Source organism: Ovis aries, chromosome 24 (genome assembly GCF_016772045.2).
Source record: "Ovis aries strain OAR_USU_Benz2616 breed Rambouillet chromosome 24, ARS-UI_Ramb_v3.0, whole genome shotgun sequence".
In the NCBI taxonomy this organism is placed as follows: domain Eukaryota; kingdom Metazoa; phylum Chordata; class Mammalia; order Artiodactyla; family Bovidae; genus Ovis; species Ovis aries.
The window spans coordinates 20,149,535-20,174,513 of NC_056077.1; the positions used below are offsets into that span (position 1 = coordinate 20,149,535).

The 24,979-nt window shown below is 38.6% G+C and overlaps 1 protein-coding gene across 1 annotated transcript in view; it reads left to right on the forward strand.

Annotated features, from left to right (window-relative positions):
* Window positions 1-24,979, forward strand: part of LOC101114079 (phospholipid-transporting ATPase ABCA3-like) — a 272,511-nt gene that overhangs the window by 226,771 nt on the left and 20,761 nt on the right. The window contains exons 28-30 of the mRNA XM_042240680.1: window positions 8,698-8,885; window positions 9,318-9,488; window positions 9,891-10,081. Of these exons, the coding sequence (XP_042096614.1) occupies window positions 8,698-8,885; window positions 9,318-9,488; window positions 9,891-10,081 (550 nt within the window). The remainder of the gene's footprint in view (window positions 1-8,697; window positions 8,886-9,317; window positions 9,489-9,890; window positions 10,082-24,979) is intronic.

Below are 24,979 nucleotides of genomic sequence, written 5' to 3' on the forward strand. Positions count from 1 at the left end.
CAGGAGGCAGGTAAGGTGGTCTGGTATTCCCATCTCTTTAAGAATTTACCACAGCTTGTTGTGATCCATAGTCAAAGGCTTTAGCATAGTCAATGAAGCAGATGTAGATGTTTTTCCAGAACTCTCTTGCATTTTCTAATATCCAATGGATGTTGGCAATTTCATCTCTGGTTCCTCTGCCTTTTCTGTATACAGCTTGTACATCTGGAAGTTCTTGGTTCACCTACTGCTGAACCAAGCTTGAAGGATTTTCAGCATCACCTTGCTAGCTTGTGAGATGAGTGCAATTGTGGGGTAGTTTGAACATTCTTTGGCATTGCCCTTCTTTGGGATTAGAATGAAAACTGACCTTTTTCAGTCCTGTGGCCACTGCTGAGTTTTCCAAATTTGCTGGCATATTGAGTGCAGCACTTTCACAGCAGCATCTTTTCAGATTTGAAGTAGCTCAGCTGAAATCCCATCACCTCCACTAGCTTTGTTCTTAATAATGCTTCCAAAGGCCCACTTGACTTTGCACTCTAGATTGTCTGGTTCTAGGTAAATGCCAGCTCCATTATAGTTATCTGGGTCATTAAGACCTTTTTTGTATAGTTCTTCTGTGTATTCTTGCCACCTCTTCTTAATCTCTTCTGCTTCTGTTAGTTCCTTACTGTTTCTGTCCTTTATTGTGCCCATCTTTGCATGAAATTTTCCCTTAGTATCTCTAATTTTCTTGAAGAGATCACTAGTCTTTCCCATTCTATTGTTTTCCTCTATTTCTTTGCATTGTTCACATAAGAAGGCTTTCTTGTCTCTCCTTGCTATTCTTTTGCACTCTGCATTCAGATGCATATATCTTTCCTTTACTCCTTTGCCTTTTGCTTCTCTTCTTTTCACAGATTTTTCTAAGGCATCCTCAGACAACCATTGTGTCTTCTTGCATTTCTTTTTCTTAGAGATGGTTTTGGTTACCACCTCTTATACAATATTATGAACTTCCGTCCGTAGTTCTTCAGGCACTCTGTTTATCAGATCTAATCCCTTGAATGTTTTTGTCACTTCCACAGTGTAATCATAAGAGATTTGATTTATGTCATACCTGAATGACGTAGTGGTTTTCCCTACTTTCTTCAATGTAAGCCTGAATTTTGCAATAAAGAGCTCATGATCTTAGACCATAGTCAGCTTCCAGTCTTGTTATGGCTGACCATAGAAAACTTCTCCATCATCAGCGGCAAAGAATATAATCAATCTGATTTTTGTATTGGCCATCTGATATCCATGTGTAGAGTCATCTCTTATGTAGTTGTAAGTGGGTATTTGCTGTGATGAGGTTGTTCTTTTGGCAAAACTCATTAGCCTGTGGTCTGCTTCATTTCATACTCCAAGGCCAAGCTTGCATGTTAACTCCAGGTGTCTGTTGACTTCCAATCTTTGCATTCCAGTCCCCTATGATGAAAAGGACACCTTTTTTGCTGTTAGTTCTAGAAGATTTTGTAGGTCTTCATAGAACTGTTCAACTTCAACTTCTTTGACATTAGTGGTGGGACATAGACTTGGATTACTGTGATGTTGAATGGTTTGCCTTAGAAATGAACCAAGATCATTCTGTCCTTTTCTGAGATTGCACCCAAACACTGTTTTGGACTCTTTTGTTGACTATGAGAGCTACTCCATTTCTTCTAAGGGAGTCTTGCCTACAGTAGTAGATATAATGGTCATCTGAATTAAATTCACCCATTCCCATCCATTTTAGTTCACTGATTTCTAAAATGTCAATGTTCACACTTGCCATCTCTGGTTTGACTACATCCAATTTACTTTCATTCATGGACCTAATATTCCAGGTTCCTATGCAATACTGTTCTTTACAGCATCATATTTACCTTTACCACCGGATGTATCTAAAGCTAGGTATCATTTCCTCTTTGGTTCAAAGCCTCTTCATTCTTTTTGGAAATATTTCTCAGTTCTTCCCCAGTAACATATTGAACACCTACTGATCTGTGGGCTTATCTTTCAGTGTCCTATCTTTTTGCCTTTTCACACTGTTCATGGGGTTCTCAAGGCAAGAATACTGAAGGGATTTGCCAATCCCTTCTCCAGTTGTCCACATTTTGTCAGAACTCTCCACCATGACCTTTCCATCTTGAGTGGCCTTGCACGGTATGGCTCATAGTTTCACTGAGTTACACACTGAGTTATTTCACCTGTTCTGGGTCCAGCATAGTACATTGCTCAGTTGTGTCTACTCTTTGTGATCCCATGGACTGTAGCCTGCCAAACACTTCTGTCCATGGGACTTTACAGACAAAAATGCTGGAGTGGGGTCCCATTCCCTTCTCCAGGTGAACTTCCTGACCCAGGGATTGAACCAGAATCACCCAAGTCTCTCGTGTCTCCTGCATTGGCAGGTGGATTCTTTACCAATAGCACTACCTGGGAAGCTTCAGGAGAATGCTGGAACCCACCAAAAAATATACCCTACATCCAAAGACAAATAAGAGGCCATAGCAGGTTTGTAGGAGGGGCACAATCACGATAAAAGTCAAATCCCATACCCACTTGGTGGATGACCCACAAACCAGAGAACATTAATATAAAAGAAGTTCTCCCACTGTTGTGAAGTTTCTGAATCCTACATCAGGCTTCCCATCCTGGGGCTTTGACAAAGGGACTGGGAATCCCAGGGAATCTGACTATGAAGGTCCATGGGATTTGATTATAGGACTTCCACTGGACTTGGGGAAATAAGACTCCAGTCTTAAATGAAGAGCACGGACATTATCTTGCGTGCACCAAGACCTAGAGGAAAGAAGCAGTGACTCCACAAGGGACTAAAACAAAACTACCTGGTAGTGTTGAAGGGTCTCCTGTGGAGGCATGGGTCAGCAGAGGCTCACCACAGGGACAGGCAAACTGGTGGCAGCAGTCTGGAAAGGTCACCTTTGCATAAACCCTCTTGGAGGTCACCATTAACCTGACCATAGAGCCCTAGACCCAAGGGCTGGGTTGCCTCAGGCCAAAAAATTACCAGGGAGGGATAACAACCCCACCCATCAGCAGATAATGGAATTAAAGCTTCACTGGCCAAGGCCCTGCTCACCAGAGCAAGACCAGTTTTTACCACTGCCAGTCCCTCCCGTCAGGAAGCTTACACAAATCTCTTAGCCTCCTCCATCAGAGAGCAGACAGAAGAAGCAGAAGGGCCATCATCCCACAGAGGCTAGAACAAAAACCAAATCACAGAAAGTTAATCTGGATGAAAAAGCAGAAAGCTATATCCCAGATGAAGGGACAAGATAAAATCCAAGAAAAATAAATAAAGGAAGAGAAGATAGGCAATCTTCCAGAAAATATTCAGAATAATGGTATTGAAGATGATCCAGATCGCAGGAAGACAATGGAGAAGATGCAAGAGATGTTTACCAAAGACCTACAAGGACTAAAGAACAGAGATGAATAATACACTCAAAGGAATCAGTAACTCAATAACTGAGGCAGAAGAATGGACAATTGACCTGGAGGACAGACTGGTGGAAATCAATTCTGCAGAACAGAATTTTTTTTTAAGTGAAAAGAAGGGGAGACAGTCTAAGAGACTGCTGGAACAATATTAAATGCACCATCATTGGCATTATAAAGGTCCCAGAAGGAAAAGAGAGAGAGAAAGGACCTGAGAAAATATTTGAAGAGATAATAATAGCTGAAAACTTCCCTAACATGGGAAAAGAAGTAGTCAACCAAGTCCAGGAAGCACAGAGAATCCCAGGAAAGATAAATCCAAGGAGGACCATACCGAGACACATGGTAATCAAACTGACAAAAATTAGGGACAGATAAAATATTGAAAGTAACAAGGGAAAAACAACAAATAACATACAAGGGAACGCCCATCAGATTACAAGCTAATTTCTTGACAGAAACTCTGCAAGTCAGAAGGGGAATGGCATGATATATTTAAACTGATGAATGGGAAGAACCAACAACCAAGAATACTCTACCCAGCAAGATTTTCATACAGATTTGATGGAGAAATCACCAGCTTTCCAGACAAGTGAAAGTTAAGAGAATTTGGCACCACACTGAGAAAGATTGAAGGCAGGGGGAGAAGGGAACAACAGAGGATGAGATGGTTGGATAGCATCACTGACTCGATGGACAAAAGTTTGAGCAAGCTCTGGGAGTTGGTGATGGACAGGGAAGCCTGGCATGCTGCTGCCCACGGGGTTGCAAAGAGTCAGACATGACTAAGGGACTGAACTGAACTGAAACCAGCTTTACAACCAGTGCTAAAAGAACTTCTCTAGGCAAAAAACAAAAAAAGGAAAAGATCTACAGATAATAAATCCAAAACAATTCAGAAAACTATAGGGTCATACATATGGATAATTACCTTAAATGTAAATGGATTAGATGCACCAACCAAAAGACATAGACTGGCTGTGTGCATGAAAAACATGTGCATGTCTGTATTTCCGCTTACCACATCACTGCTTAACACCCCTCCAAAATAGTATGTATTATTTTATATTGTTAGGTTAATCATGTTCCCATTGTGGTTTGCGATTGTAATTGTCTTTTATTTTTCATCTGGCTGTTGGTTGTGAAAACTGATAAACATTTTTTACTATTGTGATTGTGCAACTATTACTCACTTACCATTGTATCATGACTGGTCAATTTAAAAAATAGAATTTTATATAAACCAAAACTATGATTTAATAGAAAAACCTATAATCACTTCTTAAAATCCAAGTGCATATTAACATTATCTTGGAATTTTTTGAAAAATACAAAATTTTTCCTCCAAATCTTCAGATTTATTTCTAATTAGTAGACGTGTTTAAAAACAACTGGACTATATGGTGATCTTTTACTTTTATCTAGTTTGTTTCACATTTTCTATTTCATATTCTGTTTCATTTAGTTTGTTTTCCAATTTCTTCATCTCTTCTTTTTCTTTAATGTTCTTTCTCAAACCTTTACCAAGTGTAGTATAAAAGCTTTTGTTTACATATATATAAATAGTATGTATAATATACATATATTTTAGAAAAGTTACCATTTTTAACTAAAAAATTTTGCCATTTGACTTCACTTGTTTGACTTAATATAAATAGAATGTTAGATTTCTAATTTAAAAAAATAGATAAGCAACAAGCAACAAACATTTACTGTGTAGCACAGGGAAATATAGTCAATATCTCGTAGTAGCCTATAATGGAGAAAATCTGGAAAATAATAAATGGGTATATCTCTTTCTGAATCACCCTGCTGTTTACTTGAAGCATTGTAAGTCAACTATACTTCAATTAAATATGTATATTATAGAAAAATAAAGATTGGAGAGAGAAAAAACAACCAGGAAAAATTGTGAAAATATCAAAAACTATGTTGCAACAGGGAAACATGATTGTGGCATAAATCTTAAATGAAAAAAAAATATATATATCTCCTGGTAAATTAGCAAAACTAGAGAATTTTGCACCAAACCTAATCTGATATCTTTACCTCCTGTGACAAAACAATTTTAATGGGAACCTTCTCCTTTACAGAAAATATTAAGTCCTATCTCCCTGGGCAGAGATAATAAAAGCCTTCTAGAATTTTTTTTTAAGTGTCAGAAGTGGTTTGCAAAGTTTCATACTGAAGATTTCTCATGGACAATGGTCCATAGTCGGGTAGGTCAGTTGAAGTTGACAGAGATCAAATCAAGACATTAATTGAGAACAATCAATGTTGTACCATGGGGGATATAGCCAAATACTCAAAATAACCAAATTAAGTGTTGAAAATCATTTCCACCAGCTTGGTTGTATTAATTGCTTTGATGTTTGGGTTACATGTAAGTTAAGCAAAAAAAAAAAAACTTGACCATATTTCTGCACGTGATTCTCTACCAAAATGTAATGAAGACATTTTGCTTTTAAAACAAATTGTGACAGATGATGAAAAGTGTATACTGTACAATAATGTGGAACAGAAGAGATCTGAAGCAAGTGAAATAAACCACCACCAACCTCACCAAAGGCTGGTCTTGATGTAAAGAAGGTGATGTGTATGTGGTGGGATTGGAAGGGAGTATTATGAGCTCTTTTTGGAAAATCAAGTGATTAATTCCAAAAAATAGTTTTCCCAATTAGACCAACTAAAGGCAGAACTCCATGAAAGGCATCCAGAATTAGGCATAACCTTCCATCAGGATAATGCAAGACCACATGTTTCTTTGATAACCATGTCAAAACTAGTGGTTACAGTGTGGCTGGGAAGTTCTGATTCACCCATGGTATTCACCAGACTTTGCACCTTCAGATTTTCATCTATTTCAGTTTTTACAAAATTCTCTTAATGGAAAAAATTTCAATTCCTTGGGAGACTGTAAAAGGTACCTGGAAATGTTCTTTGCTCAAAAAAATAAAAAGTTTTGGGAAGATGGAATTATGAAGTTGCTTGAAAAATAGCAGAAGGTAATGGAACAAATTGGTGAATACATTGTTCAATAAAGTAAAAATGAAAAATATGTCTTTTATTTTTACTTTAAAAAAGAAGGAATTTTCTGGCCAACCCAATATATGAAATGTTTAATTCTGTTCTTTTAGTCTAAGACAGACCATGTCAGTAGAAAATAAATACAAACAAAAAATACATAAGCAACTTAATCAATAGTCAATATGGTAAACATGATTGATACATATCAAATTCTATATCTCTCAAAAATAATTCATTTGTGAGTATGGATATTTTTATGCCATACATTTGAAAAACAGTATTTCCAAGTATAAAAATATATATTCTCTGATTACAATTGAATAAAAAATAAAAATTTAAAAAATTGAATAAAAAACAATCTTATATATATATTTCAATTTTAAAAAGAATAAAAATAAACAGCTTATAAACACCTGTCTCAGAAAAAAATTAATGGAAGGAAAGCATATAAAAGTGTAAATGCAGACAAGTACATAAATTAATATATAAAAATATAGAGCCAACCAACTAAGAAGTCAAAACTAGAACTGTAAAAATAAAGATATGGATGAACTTATTAAAAAAGAGAGGGAACACAAATATATTGAAAAGAAATTATAAGAAACACAAAGTACTTGATTCAACTTCATGCAAATAAAATTTAAATCTTTAATAAAACTAATTTTCTAGTTACATACAAATTATTAAAACTGACCTCAGAAGAAATAGAATAGAAAAAACTGAAACAATCATAATTTCTGAGAAAGGTTCAAGGATTTATTCTTCAATGAAGTAAAGTAAAATAATATTCTTTTATGGCTAAAGTAATATTCCATTGTATAGATATACTACACCTTCTTTATCCATTCATATATCGACAGGTTGTTTCTATGTCTTGGCTATTGTAAATAATGCTGCATTCTTAATGTAGGGGTACAAATATCTTTTTGAGTTAGGGAGGATTTTCATTTCCTTCCTTCCTTCATTTTTTTCCTACCCAGAAGTGGAACTGCTGAATCATACGATACTTCTATTTTTAATCTCCATGCTATTTTCAATAGTGGCTACACTAATTTACATTTCACCAACAGCGCACAAGAGTTCCCTTTTCTCCACATCCTCACCAGCATTTGTTATCTCTTATCTTTTGGATAATAGCCATTTTAACGGGTGTGAGGTGAAAGCTCATTGTGGTTTTAATTTGCATTTCCCCAAATGATTAATGATGTTGAGAACCTTTTCAGGTACCTGATGGCCTTCTGTATATCTCCTTTGGAAAAATGTCTATTCAGGTCCTATGCCTATTTTTTAAATCAGATTGTTTGTCTTTTTGATGTTGAGTTGTATGAGTTCTTTTATATGTTGGATATTAACCCCTTATCAGGTATATAATTCACAAATATTTTCTTCCATTTGGTAGGTTGCCCTTTCATTTTACTGATGGTTTCCTTTGTTGTACAGAAGCTTTTTATTTCAATATAGCTAAACTTATTTATTATTGTATTTATATGTATTGAATTGGTCAAAAAGTTTGTTTGGGTTTTCCTGTAAGATGGTATGGAAATACCTGAATGAACATTTTTGCCAACTCAATTTGTAAGGATATGTGTTAGTCGCTCAGTCATGTCTGACTCCTTGTGACCCCATGGACAATAGCCCACCAGGCTTCTTTGTCCATGGAATTCTACAGGCAAGAACACTGGAGTGGGTAACCATTTCCTTCTCCATAGGATCTTCCGAATCCAGGGATTGAACCTGGATCTCCCACATTGCAGCCAGATTCTTTACCATCTGAGCCACCAGGGAAGCCCATAGAAGATATATATAATGTATATGATAATTTTCATCTGTGGGATAGTTGGCTCAATAGAAGTTACTGGCTACTACTGGAAGTGAAATTCTATACATTATTTTAATAGATTTAATTGAATGGCTCTTTCCTAGTGATATTTGAATATGCAATTTCATCTAACAAAGAGTTATCTTGGGTGCATTGCAGTGCACAATAGATATGTACTGAAAATTCCAGTGAGGGATATTAGTATTCCATTTTACTACAGTGGGTTCCAGGTGTAAAGTTTCTTTAGACTGAAAAAGAAATAATTCTTATTCAGAGCTCTATGAGTATCACATCTTCTTGCTGGCATGGGCTAGAAACTTCAGGTTTTCTCTCTCATCCATGTTACTGTATGTTCAATGGAATAATCAACTTAGGTTTATTGCTTATGAATTACCCTCTTGATTCAGATTAGGTCAAGAATTGGCTATTGTCCTCAATCTGACCCCATGCTGAGCCACATGACAGGTCGGGAAGTGCTGATCATGTACGCCAGGCTGCGGGGTGTTCCTGAGCCAGACATTGGCATGTATGTTGAAACATTTTTGTGTTCAATGCACATGGAAACCCATGCTGACAAGCTGGTCCACACATACAGGTAAGACATTATGCTGCTTATTTATTAAGCTGCCTAGTGCCCATCTGTATTCCTGCTGTTTAGAATGAATGCCTATAAACTCAACCTGACAACTCTGTCACACAGAAGCAATGATGGTGACATAGCCTTACTTCCCGTCGGGGTTCAGATGCAGATCACATTTGTATGAAATTAACCTTTTGCAGACATGATCTGTAGCCTTTGCATTTCAAAAAGAACACATTCATTCCTGTATCCCTATGGTTATTTATCTCTTTAAAACAAAAATATTTGTTGATGATGCTAAAAAGCATACCCCTCCAAAAGTCATTTCAATGAAAATGAGTTGGTGTATACACAGCATTGTGGATATATGAGCTAATTCTGTTGAATTAATGATAACCTTATTTCTTCTTTCTCCTGCACTTTCTCTCTCCTTCTTTGACAATAAAGTGGAGGAAACAAACGTAAATTGAATACTGCTATTGCCCTAATGGGAAAGTCCTCAGTTGTTTTCCTGGATGAACCATCTACTGGCATGGACCCAGTAGCCAGGCGCCAAATGTGGGACACAGTTACATGGATATGTAATAGTGGCAAAGCTATCGTCATATCTTCCCACAGGTATGACCCATTAGGAGACTTGGATGAAAGTTAGAAGGGTATAAGAGAGAATTAGTTTGAGTCAGGGAAATGTCAGTGAACTTGTCTAAGTACGTGACGTACATAAGAGGGACTGTGAGCAAATGCTGATTCCTAGGTAAAATCTAGAATACTCAGTTAAGTTCTGAAATCCAGACTTGGTAGAAGGTAGGAAGTCAGGGAAGTGTTTCTCTTGTGAATTTAGAAATCAACTGCTTTGAATCTTTAAATCTCCTCTTTCCAAATATTGTCTTAGTAATGATCACTTGCAATATGAAGCCTTCTTACTATAAGTGTCACCTTATAATCGTAGCTCTGTTTTGAAATATAAAATTTTGCTTCTGAGAGGGAGTCTCTTCATCCATATATCCTTTGTGCCTCTAGCATGGAAGAATGTGAGGCCTTTTGTACCAGATTGGCCATCATGGTAAAGGGGAAGTTCAAGTGCCTAGGCAGCCCACGTCACCTCAAGAACAAGTTTGGTAATATATACACTCTGACAGCAAAGATTAACATTGATGATAATGAAGATAAACTAGAGGAGTTCAAAAATTTCATTGAGACAAATTTCCCAGGTAATGTAGATAGGGCTTACTTGTGAAAATTGTTTTAAGTCACGTATGTTGTTCTGCTGCATGTACTCAATAACTTTTTTCCATGAATAATTGATGTTTATTGAGCTTTTATATTAGGCTCCTTTAGAAATAATTTTTCTATAAATTTATCCCTGATTATGCTAAGAAGCTTTCTCAAAATAGCAGAGGTTCTCACCAGTCTCTTGTAGGAATTAACTAGTAAGATACATCCATTCAAGTTTATTCATTTAGAGTTAAATTATTGAAGTTAAGTCTCTATTTTTTACCCTTGATAATTTTTAAGGTTTCCCTTCTGTTTGAGCATCTTTCCTCTGCCATTCCCTGATTACTGAGTCAGGCAATGTTTATGAAATGCAAATCCCCTTTTCTTCTTTCAAGGAAATGAACTGGATGTTTGACATAAAAACTTATTCAGCCTTTGTGTACTAATTTCAGCAAGTGCCTCTCTGTGCCCATGATAAACAAATTTATAGCCAGCTTCTATTTATTTGTACTCTCACTACTTTATTTGTAGTCTTTAACTTGAATGATCACTCTATCAACAGTGTGGTAGCCAGATGGTTAGGATGCATGTTTAAAAGCATGGAGTCTATAACAATGATAAAGCAATAAACGGTATTGGCCTGCACTAAGGAAGTGACAGTAAGTATGGAGAGGAAAAAATTATAGGAAATGAACATATATATATATATATATATATAGAGAGAGAGAGAGAGAGAGAGAACGCAATGGCACCCCACTCCAGTGTTCTTGCCTGGAGAATCCCAGGGACAGGGGAGCCTGGTGGGCTGCCATCTATGGGGTCACACAGAGTCGGATACAACTGAAGCAACTTAGAGAGAGAGAGAAAGAGAGAGAGAGGCAGTTGGTGGGGGGGGGGGGGGAATGATCAATTAGAGAGGAAGAACCATAATGTAGGAAAGATCATTAATTTAGTATTAATTATATTAGAATATTCTAATAAATATGTCCATCAGGCCAGTTGGATATTCGTTTAGCCATTCATTCATATGGAAAGATTTGTGAAGGATTTTTTGTATGCAGTGTTGAAGATAATTAACCACACAGAAGCATATATATATATATATATATATATATATATATATACATATATATACATACTATGAGCCATTCCAATATCCTGTTTAACTTGAAGGTAATAGAGGACACAAAAAACTGAGGCCAAACTTGTCTTAAAAGAGGTGATGAACACAATAGCTTGGATGTGAAACTACATATGGAAAGTTACTGAACTGGCAATCTTTCCCCATGCTATCCTTGAGCAAATTAGCTATTTCAAATAAAACTTCCCCATTTAAAGATAACAAACTAGAAAGGATGGTCCCTTTATGTACGGGACCTATGCATAAAAATTATCCAGAAAAGGAATAAAGAAAGAACTATAACATGTGAAAGGCAACTTAAATATACATTTCAGCCTAAAATTATCTCTAGGAATTAGAAGACTGTTTCAATTAAATGCTTCCCTCTAGTAGCAAAGAATTTAAGACATCATTCATTTTTTTAAAAGGCCACAGAGAAAATAGTTCCTCTTTCTACAGCATGACAGATTATTCTCTCAGAAATGAACCACTATTAAAATAAAAATACATATTGGAAAACATAAAGTAAACATGCTTCTAATTATTTGCTTAGACTCAGAAAAAAGGGAGAAAAAAATTCAAAGAACCAAAACAGAACAGAAAAAAATTATCAAGCTAAAACCTGATAGAGACGATAATAAAATGCAAAAATTGGTTTTCCTTGAAACGTATTTCAATACCAGTACTGATATAACTTTGAACCCACTGCAGTGTCAGAAGCTTAATCTAAGATTCCCACTAAGCAAGGACCTTCAAAAATGAACAAATGCTTTAGCTGCCAGCCCAGAATGTAAGAAGGTTAAAAACTGACATTCTGCCCTAGTAACAAGTAAAAAGCTTAACAAACTAAAAAATCAACACATCTTCCTAGGATCTGAAAAAGAAGTAAGGGCAAACCACTGCAGCCAATATTGGACAGATAGGCAAATACAGGGAATCACGGATTACCAGATCAGAGAATGTCTAACAGAAACTCCAAGGGCAACCAGTGCCAAGGTGGGAAAACCTGAATTGCAATTGAATTGCTGAAAGTACTGTGTGGACACCTCTAAAGGGTAACCACCCCAGAGGGGCCAGTTATGGAGGTTTCCTACATATTGTGATATTTACCTCCAGGACCTTAACAAGGCTCTAGGGTATTATCAGAGCCTAAATGACCTCAGAGAGGTTCCAGCCAACTCTCAGCCATCATGCTGCACAAAAGAGAGGAGAAAGAACTGAAAAACACTTGTAAAGTTCACAGTGCAGAGGCATGGGCTCACTGAATTGAGATATACACAGTCTATAGCACACTTCTTCTCCCCAACAACTCGTCACCAGATTTCTTGTTGTTTAATCACTAAGTTGCGTCCAACTCTTTGCAGACCCATGGACTGTAGCTTGCCATATTTCTCTGTCTATGGGATTCCCCACACAAGAATACTGGAGTGGATTGTGATTTCCTTCTCCAGGGGATCTTCCTGACCCAGGGATAGAACCCATGTCTGCTGCTTTGGCATGCAGATTTTTTACCACTAAGCCATCAGGGAAGCCCTCATCACCACATTACAAAATGCCTATTTATAGCCATTCTCCTTCCCAGGAAGCCTGGCTATCAAAAAAAAAAAAAAAATACAAAGAACACCAAAAAATAAGAAAACACAATTCGAAGACATAGAGCAATGTTAGAGCCAGATATGACAAGGATGTTTGAATTGTCAGTCCTGAAATTGAAAACAACTATAATTGATATACCAAGGGCTATAATGGACAAAGTAGACAGAATTCAGGAACAACTGAGCAATGTAGGCAGACAAGTGGAACTCCTAAGAAAGGACCGAGAAGAAATGTTAGAGATCAAAAAGCTAACAGAAATGAAGAATGTCTTTGATGGTTTCAGTAGACTGGACACGGCTGAGGAAAGAACCACTAAGCTAGAGGACAAATCATGGTCCACTGTAGAAGGAAAAGGCAAACCACTTCAGTATTATTGCCTTGAGAACTCCATGAACAGTATGAAAAGGTAAAAAGATAGGATTCTGAAAGATGAACTCCCCAGGTTGGTAGGTGCCCAATATGCTCCTGGAGATCAGTGGAGAAATAACCCCAGAAAAAATGAAGAAGTGAAGCCAAAGCAAAAACAATACCCAGTTGCGGATGTGACTGGTGATGGAACAATAATGCTATAGCAAGCAATATTGCATAGGAACCTGTAATGTTAGGTCTATGAATCAAGGTAAACTGGAAGTGGTCAAGCAGGAGATGGCAAGAGTGAACACTAATATTTTAGGGATCAGCAAACTGAAATGGTCTGGAATGGGTGAATTCAACTCAAATGACCATTATATCTACTACTGTGGGCAAGAATCCCTTAGAAGAAATGGAGTAGCCATCATAGTCAACAAAGAGTCCCAAATGCAGTACTTGGATGCAATCTCAAAAATGATAGAATGATCTCTGTTTGTTTCCAAGGCAAACCATTCAATTTCACAGTAATCGAAGTCTATACCCTAGTCAATAATGCTGAAGAAGCTGAAGTTGAATGGTTCTGTGAAGACTTACAAGACCTTCTAGAACTAACACACAAAAAAGATGTCCTTTCCATTATAGGGGACTTCAATGCAAAAGTAGGAAGTCAAGAAACACCTGGAGTAACAGGCAAATTTGGCCTTGGAGTACAGAATGAAGCAAGGCAAAGGCTAACAGAGTTTGGCCAAAAGAACACACTGGTCATAGCAAACACCCTCTTTCAATAACACAAGAGAAGACTCTACACATGGACATCACCAGATGGTCAATACCAAAATCAGATTAATTATATTCTTTGCAGCCAAAGATGGAGAAGCTCTATACAGTCAGCAAAAACAAGACAGGAAGCTGACTGTGGCTCAGATCATGAACTCCTTATTGCCAAATTCAGACTTAAATTGAAGAAAGTAGGGGAAAACCACTAGACCATTCAGGTATGACCTAAATCAAATCCCTTATGATTATACAGTGGAAGTGACAAATAGATTCAAGGGATTAGATCTGATACACAGAGTGCCTGAAGAACTATGGATGGAGGTTCCTGACATTGTACAGGAGGCAGTGATCAAGATGATACAGCAAAAAAGAATGCAAAAAGGCAAAATGGCTGTCTGAGAGGGCATTACAAAAGGCTGAGAAGAGAAGAGAGGTGAAAGGCAAAGAAGAAAAGGAAAGACATACCCATTGGAATGCAGAGTTCCAAAGAATAGCAAGGAAAGATAAGAAAGCCTTCCTCAATGATCAATGCAAAAAAAAATAAAGGAAGACAATAGATTGGGAAAGACTAAAGATCACTTCAAGAAAATTAGAGATACCAAGGGAACATTTCATGCAAAGATGGGCTCAATAAAGGACAGAAATGGTATGGACCTAACAAAAGCAGAAGAGATTCAGAAGAGGTGGCAAGAATACACAGAAAAACTATACAAAAAAAGATCTTCATGACCCAGATAATCACGATGGTATGATCACTCACCTAGAGCCAGACATCCTGGAGTGCAAAGTCAAGTGGGCATTAGAAAGCATCACTATGGACAAATCTAGTGGAGGTGATGGAATTCCAGTTGAGCTATTTCAAATCCTGAAGGATGATGCTGTGAAAGTGCTGCACTCAATATGCCAGCAAATTTGGAAAATTCAGCAGTGGCCACAGAGCTGGAAAAGGTCAGTTTTCATTCCAGTCCCACAAAAGGCAATGCCAAAGAATGTTCAAACTACCACACAATTGTACTCATCTCACACACTTGCAGAGTAACGCTCAAAATTCTCCAAGGCAGGCTTCAACAATATGTCAACTGAGAACTTCCAGATGTTCAAGCTGGATTTAGAAAAGGAAGAGGAACCAGAGATCAAATTGCCAACATCCATTGGATCATCAAAAAAGCAAGAGAGTTCCAGAAAAACATCTATTTCTGCTTTATTGACAATGCCAAAGCCTTTGACTCTGTGGATCACCACAAACTGTGGAAAATTCTTAAAGAGATAGGAATACCAGACCACCTGACCTGCCTCCTGAGAAATCTTTACACAGGTCAAGAAGCAACAGTTAGAACTGGACATCGAACAACAGACTGGTTCCAAATTGTGAAAGAAGTATGTCAAGACTATATTTTGTCACTCTGCTTATTCAACTTATATTCAGAGTAATCATGAGAAATGGTGTACTGAATGAAGTATAAGCTGGAATCAAGACTACCAGGAGAAATATCAATAACCTCAGATATGCAGATGACACCATACTTACAGAAGAAAGTAAAGAAGGACCAAACTGCCTCTTGATGAAAGTGAAAGAAGAGAGTGAAAAAGTTGGCTTAAAACTCAACATTCAGAGAAGACATACAGATGGCTAACAAACACATGAAAAGATGCTCAACATCACTCATTATTAGAGAAATGCAAATCAAAACCACAATGAGGTACCACTTCACACCAGTCAGAATGGCTGCGATCCAAAAATCTGCAAGCAATAAATGCTGGAGAGGGTGTGGAGAAAGGGAACCCTCCTACACTGTTGGTGGGAATGTAAACTAGTACAGCCACTATGGAGAACAGTGTGGAGATTCCTTAAAAAATTGCAAATAGAACTACCTTATGACCCAGCAATCCCACTTCTGGGCATACACACCGAGGAAACCAGAATTGAAAGAGACACATGTACCCCAATGTTCATCGCAGCACTGTTTATAATAGCCAGGACATGGAAACAACCTAGATGTCCATCAGCAGATGAATGGATAAGAAAGCTGTGGTACATATACACAATGGAGTATTACTCAGCTGTTAAAAAGAATTCATTTGAATCAGTTCTGATGAGATGGATGAAACTGGAGCCGATTATACAGAGTGAAGTAAGCCAGAAAGAAAAACACCAATACAGTATACTAACACATATATATGGAATTTAGGAAGATGGCAATGACGACCCTGTATGCAAGACAGGGAAAGAGACACAGATGTGTATAATGGACTTTTGGACTCAGAGGGAGAGGGAGAGGGTGGGATGATTTGGGAGAATGACATTCTAACATGTATACTATCATGTGAATTGAATCGCCAGTCTATGTCTGACGCAGGATGCAGCATGCTTGGGGCTGGTGCATGGGGATGACCCAGAAAGATGTTATGGGGAGGGAGGTGGGAGGGGGTTCATGTTTGGGAATGCATGTAAGAATTAAAGATTTTAAAATTAAAAAAAAAAAAGAAAAAAACTCAACATTCAGAAAACTAAGATCATGGCATCTGGTCTATCACTTAATGGCAAAGAGATGGGGAAACAATGGAAACAGTGACAGACTTTATTTTGGGGGGCTCCAAAATCTCTACAGATGCTGACTGCAGCCATGAAATTAAAAGATGCTTGCTCCTTGGAAGAAAAGTTATGACCAACCTAGACAGCATATTAAAAAGCAGAGACATTACTTTGCCAACAAAGGTCCATCTTGTCAAAGCTATGGTTTTTTCAGTAGTCATGTATGGATGTTAGAGTTGGACTATAAAGAAAACTGAGCACCAAAGAATTGATGCTTTTGAACTGTGGTGTTGGAGAAGACTCTTGAGAGTCACTTGGACAACAAGGAGATCCAACCAGTCCATCTTAAAGGAAATCAGTCCTGAAAATTCATTGGAAGGATGCTGAAACTGAAATTCCAATACTTCAGAAGTTTGACTCAACTGAAAAGACCCTGATGCTGGGAAAGATTGAAGGCAGGAGGAGAAGGGGATGACAGAGGATGAGATGGTTGGATGGCATCACCAACTCAATGGACATGAGTTTGAGTAAGCTCCGGGAGTCGATGATGGACAGGGAAGCCTGGCGTGATGCAGTCCATGGGGTTGCAAAGAGTCATACATGACTGAGCGACTGAACTGAACTGAACTGAGAGGACATATCAATAGAACACACAAAATAAAAAACACAGAAAACAAAGACTGGGGTGGGAGGTAAAATATCCAAAGACTGTAGGACAGTTACAAAAAGTGTAACATATACATAAAGTTGGGCATACCAGATAAAAGAAAAAGAGGCAGAAAAAAATATTTGAAACAATGACTGAGAATCTCCTCCAAATTAATGTTAACACCAACCACAAATCCAGGAAGCTCAGAGAATACCAATACAATAAATGCCAAAAATAAATAAGTAACTATGCTTAGGGATATCATTTCTCAACTTCATAAAATCAGAGAAAAAGTCTTGAAAGAAGCCAGAGGAAAAAGACACCTTAAGCTATAGAGAAATAAAAAATCACATCCAACTTCTCCTCATGCAAGCAAGAAAAGAATAGAGTGAAATATTTTAAGTGTTGAGAGAATAAAACCACCAACTTAGAATTCTGTACCCAAAGAAATTACTCTTCAATGTGAAGGAGAAATAAAGACTGTCAAGCAAAAAAAAAAAAAAAAAAACCTGAGGAAATTTCTTGCCAGTAGACCTGCTTTGTGAGATATGTTCGAAGAAATTCTTTAAAGAGAAGGAAAATGATGCAGGTATAAACTTAAATCTGTGTAAGTAAAGAAAGGCACTAAAGAAGGAACAAGTGAAGATAAAAGTTAAAACTTTTATTTTTCTTATTTTTAATCTACCTAACAGTCAAAAGTTTACTTAAAATAATAATGATGTCATTAAAATGACAAAATAGCATTTTCTACTGTCTTCCCAACAAAGGATACCAGTTTTGACAGTTACCTCATGAAAGCGTGCCTCTGTAGAAGTCAGAGAGTCCAGCAGAAGTTCCAGTATACCAATGAGTAAAAAAAAATCCAAGATTAACCTCACATTGATGAGGGTAAGAGGAACAGTTTTATTTTACCAGTGTCACTTCAATCACAAGATGGCACTTCTCAGTGCCAAAAGGAAACTTCTTGGTCTACAATTTCTTCCATGAGAGAAACTAAGAGCATTTAAGTGAACACCTGGCTTCCCAGGTTGTGTGGAATAGTGCCAAAAAAAAAAACAACAGTTATTTCTTGCCCCATTCAGAGCACTGAATATGCTGCATGACTGGATACAGGAACAAACTGAAAGAATAGCAGCCAAGGGTCTCAGATGGTATAAAGGTGATTTAGATCTCACAAACACTTGTAGACCTTATCAGAGAGCCAACCCATGAGTTTCTGGGGACACCTCATATTCAGGCCCCTCCCCAATAGCATAGAAGTACCAATGCTCTACACACCTCACCTACACGTGACCCACGTTCTGTGGCTGACTTTGTGTACAACCCAAGAGTGTTAAGAGTAAGCCTCTGAAGACAGCTGGTAGGCCAGCTGTATGTCTGACAGAAAGGTGGCCCAAATCTGCAGAATGGGTGAAAGCACACAAACTTGAGCATCAAACTATCACTCTATAGGAAGCAGATGGCACACTGTCATTACGTTGGCTGGCATAGCAGGATTGACAGGAGGCATTAAATTTTAAGAATTCATCTCAAAGAGGGAACAAGAAGTTTGAAAAAAGCATACTCATAGAAAAGATCTGAGAAATTCTCAGTCTTCCTAACTGGGTTGATGGGAAGCATTTCCCTCTTGAAGGCAGTTAGAAAAGAATGAAGATGGTGACTGTTCCTTCAAATGTAAGGTCTGAAGTTAAAAACTTATTCTATGCAACTGGAGATATTATGTTCTAAGATTTCAAGCTATACTACAAAGCTACAGTAGTCAAAACAGTATAGAACTGACACAAAAACACATAGATCAGTAGGACAGAATAGAAAGCCCAGAAATGAAACCAAACTTATGTGGGCAATTAATTTATAACAAAGGAGCAAGAATAGACCATAGGGGAAAGACAGCATCTTCAACAAACAGTGTTGGGAAAACTAGACAGCTAAGTGCAAAAGAATCAAGCTAGACTACATTCTCACACCATATACAAAAATATATAATAATATAAAAATAGTATAATCCATATAATATAATATGGATTAAAGACAAATATAAGACTAGAAACAATAAAACTTCTAGAAGAAAACATAGACAGTACACTCTTGATATCAGTCTTAGCAATATTTGGGGAGATCTTAATCTCCTCAGGCAAGGAAAACAAAAGCAAACAAAAAAAAACAAATAGGACTATATCAAATTAAAAAACATTTGCTCAGCAAAGAAAATAATCAAAAAAACAAAAAGTCTGCCTACTGAATGGGAAAAGATATTTGTCAACAAGGTGTTATTTTCCAATATATACAAAGAACTCATACAACACAACATCAAAAAAAACCCAAAACAACTTAGTTAAAACATAGCAAAGGACCACAGTAGACTTTTTTTTCAAAGAAGACATACAGATGGCCAACAGGGATGCAAAGAAGTTCAACATCACTAACCATAAAGAAAATGTAAATCAAAATGGCAATGAACTATCACTTCACACTTGTCAGAATGACTATTATCCAAAAGACAACAAACAACAAGTGTTGGTGAGGATGTGAAGAAAAGGGAACACTTATCCTCTGTTTATAGAGATGTAAATAGGTACAGCCACTGTGCAAAATAGTACTGAGATTCCTCAAAAACTTAAAAATAGAATTATCATATAATCCAGCAATTCCACTATTGGATATTTATCCTAAGAAAATAAAAACACTGATTTGAAAAGATATATGCACCCACATGTTCATTGCAGCATGACTCACAATAAACAAGATATAGAACAAACCCAAGTGCCCACTGATAGATGAATGGGTAAAGAAGATATGGAAGGTCATACCTGGTGGTCTAGTGGTTAAAACTCTGCCTACTATTGCAGGGGACACAGGTTTGATCCCTGTGGATCAGAGAGATTCCACAAGTCATGTGGTATAGAGAGATTCCACAAGTCATGTGGTATAGAGAGATTCCACAAGTCATGTGGTATAGAGAGATTCCGCATGTCACGGGGCAACTAAGCCCATGTGCCACAACTACTAGACTCACGTGGTGCAACCACTGAAGTCCACCCACCTAGGGCCCATGCTGCACAATAAGAGAAGCCACCGCAGTGAGAAGGCTGTGCACCACAATGAAGAGTAGCACCTACTTGCTGCAACTAGAGCAAACCCACACAAAGCAACGAAGATCCAGTACAGCCAAACATCAATAAATTTTTTGAAAGAAGATATGAAATGGAATATTACTCATCCACAAGAAAGAATGGAACTTTGCCATTTGTGACAACATGAATGAAAATATGCAAAGTGAAATATCAGACAAAGACAAATACTGTATGATTTTACTTATACATGGAAAGTAAAACACAAAGTCAATGAATAAACATAACAAAAGAGGAGTCATAGATATAGAAAACCAACAGCTTCCGGAGAAGAGAAGGGTGGGAGAAGGAGAGAAATGTGTCAGGGAGGTTAAAAAGTACCAACTTCCGTTATAAATAAATGAGTAATGAGCATAAAATAAAATGTATAATGTATGGAATATAGTCAATAAGTATGTAGTATCTTTGTAAGATGAAACTAGAATTATCATGGTGATCGTTTTGAAATGCATAGGAATAGTGAAACTTCATGGTAGCTGAGTGGTAAAGAATCCGCCTACAATGCAGGAAACTCAGGTTCACTCCCTGGGTCAGGAAGATCCCCTGTAGAAGGAAATGGCAATGTGCTTCATTATTCTTGCCTGGGATATCCCATGGACAGAGGAACCTGGTGGCCACAGTCCATGGAGGTCACAAAAAAGTAAGACACAACTTCATGAATAAACAAAAACATGTTGTGTGACAGGAACTAACATGGTGTTGTAGGTCAGTTACACTTCAAAACCAAGCTCATAGAAAATGAGATCAGATTTATGGTTACCAGGGCTAGTAGGGTGAGGGGAGGGAATTAAATCAAAACAGTCAAAAGGCACACATTTCCAGTTGTAAGATAAATAAGTACAATACTAGAGTCGTAATGTACAATATGATAAAGATAACTAACACTGCTGTACCTTGTATATCGAATAGAGAAGACTAGAGATCTCTTCAAGAAAATTAGAAGTGCCAAGGGAACATTTCATGCAAAGATAGGCACAATAAAGGACAGAAACGGTATGGACCTAACACAAGCAGAAGATATTAAGAAGAGGTGGCAGGAATACACAAAACTATACAAAAAAGATATTAATGACCCAGATAACCATGATGGTGTCATCACTCACCTAGAGCCAGACATCCTGGAGTGTGAAGTCAAGTGGCCTTAGGAACCATCACTATGAACAAATCTAGTGAAGGTGATGGAATTCCAGTTGAACTATTTCAAATTCTAAAAGAGGATGCTGTGAAAGGGCTGCATTCAATATGCCAACAAATTTGGAAAATTGAGCAGTGGCCACAGAACTGGAAAATTTCAGTTTTCATTTCAATCCCAAAGAAAGGCAATGCCAAAGAATTTTCAAACTGCCATACAATTTCACTCATTTCACATGCTAGCAAAGTAATGCTCAAAATCCTTCAAGTTAGGCTTCAACAGTATGTGAAATGAGAACTTCCAGATGTTCAAGCTGGATTTAGAAAAGGCAGAGGAACCAGAGAACAAATTGTCAACATCCATTGGATCATACAAAAAGCTAGAAAATTCCAGAAAAACATCTATTTCTGCTTCATTAACTACGCTAAAACCTTTGACTGTGTAGATCACCACAAACTGTGGAAAATTCTTAAAGAAATGGGAATATCAGACCACCTTACCTGCCTCCTGCAAAACCTGTATGCAGGTCAAGAAGCAACAGTTAAAACCAGACATGGAACAACAGACTGGTTCAAAATTGGGAAAGAAGTACATCAAGGCTGTATATTGTCACCGTGCTTATTTAACTTCTATGCAGAGTACATCATATGAAATGCCAGGTGGATGAAGCACAAGCTGGAATCAACATTGCAGGGAGAATTATCAGTAACCTTAGATACAAAGCTAGCACCTGCCTTATGGCACAGAATGAAAAGGAACTAAAGAGCTTCTTGATGAGGGTGAAAGAGGAGAGTGAAAAAGCTGGCTTAAAACTCAGCATTCAAAAAACCAAGATTGAGAACCAGATGGCAGAGGAGTAGGTGGACATGGAGTACCTCTCTCTCTACGAATACATCAGGAATACACCTTCAGACACAAAAGTGCATGCAGAACACAGGCTGAGAGCAGACAGGAGTACCTAACCAGAGGAAAAGAATATATGCTGCTGCTGCTGCTGCTGCTAAGTTGCTTCAGTTGTGTCTGACTCTGTGTGACCCCAGAGATGGCAGCCCACCAGGCTCCCCTGTCCCTGGGATTCTCCAGGCAAGAACACTGGAGTGGGTTGCCATTTCCTTCTCCAATGCATGAAAGTGAAAATGAAAGTGAAGTTGCTCAGTCGTGCCCGACTTCTAGTGACCCCATGGACTGCAGCCTACCAGGCTCCTCCATCCATGGGATTTTCCAGGCAAGCGTACTGCAGTGGGGCGCCATTGCCTTCTCCAAAAGAATATATAGAGCCACGCAAAACTCAGTAGGATGAGGAAACTAGAGGGAGAAACAGGAGTGTTAATAGGACTGGACCTGCCCTTGGCGGGTGGCGGAACTGAAGCAGGGATCCAATCCCCACATCAGGGCAATGGTCTGAGTCAGAGGAGAAACATTTAAGGCTGAGAGTGAAACAGCTGATCTGTGGCAGCCTAAATGCAATGAGAATCAGACAGTCCTTGCCACAGCCGTACATACCCAGGACAGGGACAAGGGTCCCCTGGAAGGCACAGCAGCTGGGAGCTAGTTTGGGGAGTGTGGAGCAATCCCAGGGCAAGGACTGCTGTTGACTCAGAGAGTCATATTGAGGGGAGGTGAGGGAGGAGATTGTGGTAGGAAATGCCTGTGGAGGAAAGTCAGGCAGCCACGGAAGCAAGGCGATACTGTTGAATCACGCATAGTGGGTGGAGCAATCACTATTGCCTCTCTCTCCCCACATGCCAGCATCGGCAGCTGAACAATAGAGAGGTTAGCCCGTCAAATGCCTGATACACTGAACTACAGAGTAGGACCCCACCCAGGGTGCTCCTTTAAGTGACTAACGCGCCAAACTACAGAGTAGGGCTCTACCCAGGGTGCCCTGTTAAGTGCCTGACATGCCAATCTACAGAGTAGGACCCCAGTTAGGGAGGCCCCTCTATGGGCTTGATGCACTGAACAACAGAGAAGGACCCCAGGCAAGGGAGCCCTCTAAGTGCCTGAAAGGGTGGAACTATGGACAAAGACTGGCCAAAGAGGCTTTCTGATCACCAGCTAAAAGAGGCTAGAAAGAAGACTCTGACAGTGCCATAACTCGTGCAGCAGAGGCAGTCCATGTCCCTGCACACTTGGCGCCTCCAGGGTCCCCACAAGCCAAGCAGCTGCGCCACCTTCAAGCTCAACTCTCACTGGAACAAAGCTGCCACAGGCAATAAAAGTCTTGCGTCTATGCACGCAGGGTCACTTTAGTAGTGTCCGACTCTGCAACCCTGTAGACTGTGGCCTGCCAGGCTTCTCTGTCAGGGAGAAGGGTTCTCCAAACAAGAATACTGGAGCATATTGGTCAATACTGTTTGCTATACCCTTCTAGAGCACCACATTTCCTGCCTCCCTAGCTGCCAAGTCCCCTGAGTACTAGGTGCTGCCAGAACCCCTGCAACTCAAGCAGCTGCACCACCTCCACACCTGGTCCTCACAGGGGCAAACCCAAGTCCTCCAGGGCAGCCTCAGGAGCACACCCCAGTGGACGACCCATATGCAGAGGTGGAAATAAAACCACAAGTGAAACCCAGGGGCAGTGTAGCTAAGGAAGAGGACCCAAAACCTTCCCACCAGCTGTCCAAACTGCAGATTAAATCCACACGATCAACTAGGCAGACTCTGTGTCTATGAAATGTATAAAAGGTCATTGAGAGCTCCCACAAAAGAAACCACACTAGTTCTGATAGCTGTGGACATTGGAGGCAAGAACATATAGGAGAAGGACCAGATTAGAGTCTGAGATGCCCCCACAGCAGGTCCAGAGATCAGCACAGTGTTGGAGGGCATCCTAGGGAAGTGAGGTGGACTGTGACTCCCAGCGAGAAAAAGGACTTTGACAGCAGTGACTCAAGAAAACATTTATTATTCTTATGTTTTGACTTGCTCTGTAGTCTTTAGGCTTTTTTGTTTTTTTCCTCCCCCAAAGCCTGTTGTAGTTGTCAATTTTTTTGACACTATGAAATTTAATTGGGCTTCCCTGATGGCTCAGAGGTTAAAGCGTCTGCCTCCAATGCAGAATGGGTTCAATCCCTGGGTCCAGAAGATCCCCTGGAGAAGGAAATGGTAACCCACTCCAGTATTCTTGCCTGAAGAATCCCATGGATGGAGAAGCCTGGTGGGCTACAGTCCATGGGGTCGCAAAGAGTCGGACATGACTGAGCGACTTCACTATACACTATACTACTATGAAATCTAATTAAGCTTTTGAGCTTTTTTTTCCCCTTCAGTCACACTTTTTATTGCTGTTATAAACCTCTGCCTCTACATTGGGCTTTTGCAGTTCTGTGGAGTTTTTCTATTTTTTTAATTTTAATTTTTAATTATTTAGACCTATTATTATTTTTTCTACATGGATTCCTTTGGCTGCTTTTCCTACTGTTCTTCTCCCCTTGCACTTAATCTTTAATATATATAAATCTTCTTTGTCTACCTCAATTTAACTTTGCATATCTATTCTTTTTTCTTTTCTTTCTTTCCTTTCCTCTCAACATTTTGTTAGTTTTATTTCCATTGCGTTATTTTCCAATTGGTCCCTTGTTTTAGTTTTGTTTTCTAGTTTG